The sequence below is a fragment of the Gavialis gangeticus genome, unplaced genomic scaffold (assembly GCF_001723915.1).
Source record: "Gavialis gangeticus isolate Ggan-Ray unplaced genomic scaffold, GavGan_comp1, whole genome shotgun sequence".
Classification (NCBI taxonomy): Eukaryota; Metazoa; Chordata; order Crocodylia; family Gavialidae; genus Gavialis; species Gavialis gangeticus.
In genome coordinates, this window is record NW_017729002.1 from 14,423,150 (window position 1) to 14,430,428 (window position 7,279).

The 7,279-nt window shown below is 41.9% G+C and overlaps 1 protein-coding gene across 5 annotated transcripts in view; it reads right to left on the reverse strand.

The window, feature by feature from the left end:
• Positions 1-7,279, reverse strand: part of NPRL3 (NPR3 like, GATOR1 complex subunit) — a 90,181-nt gene that overhangs the window by 60,333 nt on the left and 22,569 nt on the right. For 3 of the 5 annotated variants that reach the window (XM_019507497.1, XM_019507498.1, XM_019507500.1), the window contains exon 3: positions 735-773. The exons of the other annotated variants lie outside the window; for them this stretch is intronic. In XM_019507497.1, the coding sequence (XP_019363042.1) occupies positions 735-773 (39 nt within the window). The remainder of the gene's footprint in view (positions 1-734; positions 774-7,279) is intronic. 5 annotated transcript variants of the gene reach the window in all.

Consider the following 7,279-nt stretch of genomic DNA (forward strand, 5'->3'; position numbering starts at 1 on the left):
AAGGTCCCTTCCGACCCTACTTCTATGATTCTATGATGTACAACATCTACTTCTTCAGTCACTTTAAGATGCTAGAGCTACTCCTCTTCTGTGGATTCTAACTCTTTTCTTTGTTTTATACCAATGAGGCTGAAGGTTGATTTTTTGGAAAGACAAAGGAACTCAAAGATGGGAAGGTGAAATAATCTGTGACAACAGTTCATTGCCAAGGCAGCCTTCCTTATTTACAGTGTGCAGGGACATACATTGCAAGCATATATCACTGAATTATGTCAGACAAAGTACAACCTAATGTGTAAAACTAAGTGATTGTTAGTCAGAAAGAAACTGTTTTAGGGTTTGAAAAGAAAGTACTAAATTCAAATACAAGGTAGGTGATGTGCAATCCCTGGGCCCAATTTCCAGGGAGCGCTCTCAAGAAAAACTGCTGTACCTTCTCCAACACATTGCTGGGTTCCTGCTGAATTCCCTACTTTGCCATACGCCCAAAGGAACAATCCATATCCTCCCACTGGATACAGAACAGGAAGCACAGAAATGTTAGTAGGATCTTTGTAAATTCCCTAGCAGAAACCTTGGCAACATGTTTCTCATTGATGCTTTGATTTAGTATATCAATCAGTTATCTAATCGTTCAGTGTAAAATGTAAACCAAAAACAAAGCACAATTAAAGGATGGTGAGAAAAGAAAGCCATTCTAGACAGAGGTGATTGTTTAGAATGTTTGGTCTTACCCTGAAACCAATTGCTCATCAGTTAGAAGACACTGCTCTCTGAAATGGGAACATGGCCATAAACACAAAACAAACACACAACAAAAGAATAAAAGGAGGCAAAGTAGCACAAAATACAAAAAAAATACAACATTAAAAACTAAGACAGACTATTAAGGATTAAACGGCTGTACCCTACAGCTAACTATTGGGAAGACGAAACACACATATAAAGTAAGGGGATTGTACATATTTTATAATTAATGCTTATCTAACAAAAGTAGAAACAGTAACATTCTGGCAATAGCAGAGGAGATAACTTAATTTCATTTCCAGATAGTCATACGCATTTCTGGCATTGACATGCACCCATCTGTGGTGTTATACCACAGACCCTCCTGATTCACACTCTGTGAACTGGTAGCAGCACATCCCAGAGAGCTGAGATATAGGACATCACGAATGATTTTTATTGTGTGCAAAGTTGTGGCCCTTGAAATGGTCCTTAACACAGAACTGCCACTGTTGCTGAATACTGTAAGTGCATCTCCCCATGGGATTAAACAAACACTTTCAAGTCCATCCAATGTCACAGCATTAGCAGGGTCAATTTCCATGTCTCCCAGTTTGCTTCAGACACAGAAACCAATCAACAAGGAGAGCTTTAAAATAGAGAGGCTAAGCAAAGTTTTACAGCAAAAGAACATGAAGACCTTCATGTGGTAGGCTGTTTCCAGCTGGAGCTATTCTTATAAGCTCCAAAGAACACACCATTTCACAGTAATGACCTTCAACTTGTTTCCAAACACCAGGAGAAAGAGACAAAATAAAAGGTCTCTGCTAAAAGGAGTGTATTTCTTAAAGTTGGTGGGCATGATTGAAGAACTGTCCCCGCCCTCCACCCCCAAGTCAGGCTTGCCTTTTACCACACATTTTACACACTAACTGAAATCAAATGTCAACTCAAGCTTTTGCTGGCCTTCTTCCACCCAGGGCAGCCAACTGGGTTCACATTCACTTAACAAAAAGTGTAACAAATTGAGTGTGATAATATGGGAGGGATGACTAACGGAGGGATAGAAAGCCAGGTAACTTCCCAGAAAGGAGATTCCTAAGGATGCTCAAACAGTGCCCTAATGTGCTCAAGGGCACAAGTCCAATTTAAAAAGGGACAATATATGTGGAGGGGTTAAATCAGAAATAGGTGTCTGTCAGTAAGTGGCATAAAGGAAAAGACATACCCCTAAAAATGTGTCAATCTCACCAGCAATGCTAACAAGGGAGATGATACCACCAGTAGCATTATGCTGCAGTCCAAGAAAGAGATTGTAGTAAAAGCTGCCCTAGAAAGCTCAATTATAGAACAAATCTGTTTTGCATTCTTCAGTCCACCTGGCTTTAAAGCTACTTTTACAGCCCAGAAATGCATTATCACTCAGTGAGTTGTATATACATGAGACCAACAGCTAGAAACACCCTGACACAGCAAGATTGCTCCCAGATGCTAGCAAGACACCAGTGGGTTTGTATAACTCCCATTGCTGAACCAAAGACCAAATCAGGACAAGAAAATGGAGAAGACAGATTATGTTCCTCATGTGGTAGAGCTTATAAATTCTGTGCTATCTGAAAGGTGAAGGTGTCAGTGGAGGTTAAGAAGACTGTGTTGACTTCCAGAGAGGCTCCAACACCAGGCCAAACTGATCAGGGTCAGTTTCCTCAGGTCAGCAGAGAGCCATGTATTCCCCTCAGGCAAAAAGAGGTTACTTAATGATACACAAGCTTAGTGACCAAACTCTGCAAAATGTTGGAGGTAAGACAGCCACCTTTGCACATACCAATTTTCCCAGCTTCACAACAGTTGAAACGGACAGAAGCCTGGAAGTCTAGGACTTGGGAGCTCCTTCATGGCACCAACTTTAGGGGTTGCTTGGTTACTTTTCCACAATTACAATTTTGCCAGTTCAGGTATGTATCAGCACACTTAAACTGGTAAAACCTCTTAAGATAAACATAGCTATATCAGTATAAAAGTTCTTCTGCTAGTCCAGTTTCTGGCAGTTCAGTGTACCTTTCACCAGTTCATCCATGTTGGTGAAAACATCTCCTCATGCCTCTAAGCAACAAAACTATTCCAGTAACCCTTTAAGGGTAGAACAAGCCTTATTTTACCGTTTTGGAAAAGTCGTTTACAACCTGTGCGCCAGAATCTCACCATCTATGCAAATAATGCTAATATCCATCACCATGACTTGGGATGATAATGTAATGTTTGTAAATCACTCAGAAGATAAGAATGGGGAATAATGAAAGGCTAGGAAGGAAGCAAGAAGAGATGCATTTGTCAGACAAAGTTTGTTCTGCCTGGGGATAGATCCCTGATAAGCTTATTTCTGCTAGCAACACTATTCAAGTGATCCTGTTCAACTGCCTCTGAAAAGAGGAGAAATCTTTATTTTATGTGCTTATATATTAATTTATTAATATTATTTCTAATTTATTAATATTATTTATTAAAATACAGCTAAAATTAAAAGTATACACCACTGTCTTTTAGGTAAAATAAGCACAAGAATGGTATGCTGTATTTACTCAAACCTCAGATGAGTTTTTTCACCGATTCAACATAAGGCCATGGGCTGAAGAAGCTGCTCTTGAAACAGCTAAAGTACAGCTAGGCTGGGGCCAGAGACAGCATGTGCTCCATGCTCCAAGGAATAACAGAGGACCAAGTGGGAGCTAAGCAGACAGCTGGGGGAGGAGGTGGGGGTGGGTGCATGACCAGGGGCACAGGCATCAGGGAGCGCAGACATGCAAGGGGGGAAGGTGAGCCAACTAGCAGGGAGGCAGGCACTGGAGGGGGAGGTGCAGGTGGAAGAGGTTCAAATGGGAAGGAGCAGGAGGCAAGGGGTACAGGCACCATGGGTACACAGGCATGGGGAGAGAATGGGGAAGGGGCAAGCCACTTGACTCCACTGCCGCCTGCCTCACCACCACTTGCCCCTGCTTGGCACACTGCAATGGTAGGGAGGAATGAATTTAAGATGACCCTCCAAAAATTAAGACTCTACACATGGAAAATTATACCATATGTATAAAATCTCCATGTCTAGAATCTTAACTATTGAAGCATGTCTTAAATTCAGAGTTGCCCTGGATTTGAGTAAATATAGAATATCTCACAAAACACTATTACAAACCCAGAAAATTAAAGACCTCCAACAAGGTTAAGAGAAATCCAATTATGTACAGATATGGAATAGAGGAGTTAAGGTACCCAAAAGAGCTTTAATTCTATCCTTCAGGGCTGTCATGAAGATGTACAATTATGAAAAAATCTAATTTTGAAGATCAGGTTAATTTAATCCAGGACAAAACACAATCTCACAGTTAATGCATCAAATCATTCATTTCTCTCCTTTTAATCACCCCACTTCCAAAAAAAAATCCACATGTATTATACATTGCTACTACTGCAGCCTAAGAGCAAATACTCTGTAATGGATTTTCTATAAAACTATGGGTAACTTGTTGTATGTTCCAGTTTAAAGTTTTATTGATATATAAAAATGTCTTACCAAACTTTTTGTCTAGCACAAGAATTATAAAATAACTGTAACATTCATGCGAGTGCAATTAAAATATTACTTTTATTTTCTTTAGAGAAAAATGCCCCCTGCACTGAGCAGAATTAGCCAAGGAAAAGTAATATGCTATTTCATTGTCACTTTGGTCAAAGCTGTTCATATTCCAATGCAAATACAATACTATATTATATTCAGTGTTAAAATCTATTAAAAGAGCCAGATTCAAAAAAATTAAGCTACCTGGCCTTCACAATTAATTGTGTGAGACAGCAGCAAACCAAAAAATATTTATATGACTTTATACTTGATAAAAGAACACTTCATTTAGATGGTCTGAAAATATGTTGTATAGTAACAATACACTGAGTAATCTAATGGGAAGAAATCAGGTGTTGCTCTCAACTATTATTTCCAAACATAGGTGTATTTCTAGCTGTTGCATCAGTTCTCCAGTTAGACTTGACAGACAGGATAGCTTCCCTTCCATTAGCATTTGAGAGGAAAGCTGTTTTGTTACATGAAAAATACTGATTATCCCAGGAGCAAGAAAAAAAATATATGGAAAAGCAGCATTCAGCATACTACTTCAGGAAGGGAAAGGATCATAGCTGGTAGGTTTAGCAGTTGAGCCATATTTTTTAAAGTAGGTACACAAGCTCACAGGCAGCACCTGCACCAGGAGAATAGACCTGCTTTTGGTTGCTAGATTAAAAAGCCTTTTACTGTCCAAGATTTTCTGTATCTATAGGTACTTATACACCAAGATCAAATCACCTCTTAATATTCTCTTTAAGAAGTTGCACACATTAACCTCCTGAAGTCTCTCACTGCAAGATATGTTTTTCAGGTCTCAGTTCACCCTAATGAGGGATCCCGGTTTTCCATGATAAAAAAAAAATAAATCACAAATTCTCTGATAAAAATCCCAAAATCCGTGGTTAAAATTAATGCCACCCCACAGCCCTGCTGGTGTCCCTCACTCCCCCCTCTAGCTCCCAGCCCTGCTTGTGCCCCTTGCCTCCCACCCACAGTCCCTGCCCCCAGCCCTGCTGCAGGGGGCTCCAGCTACCAGGGATATGGGGCCAGGGACATAGGTATGCAGGCCCCTGCCTCCAGTGGAAGGCAGTGGCTGCTACAGCAGGAGCACAAGCCAGCTCCCCCCTGCTGCTACCTGCTGCAAGCTCAGGCAGGGCAAGCTCCCAGTGGCAGCATGCACTCCTGGGGGGGCAGAGGGGACCTGCACCCCCCCAGATCTGTGTAGGGGGTGGGGGCAGGGCAGATGTGCACCGCCCCCATGAACACAGAGGAAGTGTGGCCAGTGGCCAGGGCAGCACGGAGCTTGCAGCGGCAGGCAGCTTTTGTGCGTGGCCCCGTAGTGCCCTGCCATGCCAGTCGCACACGCTGCACTCTGGAGAGCCTGGGAGAGGGCAGCTGGCTGGGAGCAGCAGGGGTTTCCAGCCAGCTGAGCACTCTTCTTTCTGTTTTAAGGATGTATGAGTAGGGACCTACTCAAATTGCAATTTCACAATTTTCGTGAACACTGTGAAAAATGTCAGTTTCTCTGATTTTGCAGGGAATTACAGGGGGGAAAACTTACTAAAATAAAATTCTGGCTCCACAATGGGAGCCAGCAGCTGCTATGACCCTGGTTCACAGCCCACTGGGGAGAGGGGAAGGAGCCACCAGCTCAAAAGGGAGCAGCCAAGATGGTGGCTGCCCCCTCCTCCCTCCACTGCTGACTGTCCAAGAGGGCTGCCTCTGTGGCCCCATCCCTCTCCACCAATCAGCAGGGAAGGGTAGGGTTGCATGAAGGAAAACCCTCACGGCCAATCAGCAGCAGGAGGTAGGCCACCTGGACCCGTTAGCCAATCAGCGGCAAGGGAGGTGCTCGCCATTGACAGGCCTGCAAAAATGGTGACCAGTGTAAAATTGCTCGTCTGCTGCCTTGATTTCAGTAGGTCCACATTTATGAGCCCATCAACTGTAATGGTTTATTCCCCATCAGAAATAATAAACCTGATATTGCAAATGAGCAATGGAAAAATATAATGAAGACTGTGACTTTAGGTAGGAAAAAAGCAATACAGAGTGAATAATTAAAAAACAAAGGCCATTTTCATTTATACATATGAAGTCATTTTGAAGAGTGGTGACAAAACAGGCCAAATGTTTCCTAGAAAGAAAATCTTTCAGTTCTGTTTTGTTGCAGTTTATCTTGAATTTATTTCTAGTATTGCAAAGCACCTTGATGAGCCTGGCAAAAACACTTCTTCCAGTTCAATACAGGACTATATTTATTCCACAGTCTGAAGGAAAATAGGGAACTTTCCCCTCCATCCTTCCTCAGGCCAGTCATTGCCTTGACAGATACCTCCTATGGAACCTTTGCATAAGAGATGACATTAAAGAAATCACTGATAACCACCTTTGTTTGCTTGACCCTCAATTTTAAATCAGACTAAAGATTTACCAACTACTAGACAAATTCTATCCTAGGAAAAGTGCGTGGAGCTTCCACTTAATTCACTAAGTCAATTATCCAGGAGGTTGACGAAGTGCAGTTCATAGGCTCCTCTCTGCGAAGTGTTTTGTAAGTTTCCTTTGAGGATCAGGACTGAGAGATTGGAGAGAGAGTGGTTTTCTTGTGAGAAATGTGCCCCCACAGGTAACTGGGTATACCTGTCTTTGATTTTTAATTTATTAATGGAAAATACATAAGAGAAACCAAACAACAACTGCGCACCAGAATGAATGCACACTGGAAATCTATCAAAGACAGGAAAACCCAATTACATGTGGGGGCACGTTTCTCACAAGAAATGCACTCTATCTCCAATCTCTCAAAGGAAACTTACAAAACGCTTCCCAGAAACGAGCCTATGAACTCCATTTCATCAGCCTCCTGGACACTAAAAATCATGGATTAAATATAGACATTGGATTTATGACACATTATAACCTGCCTGACATCTGACTTCC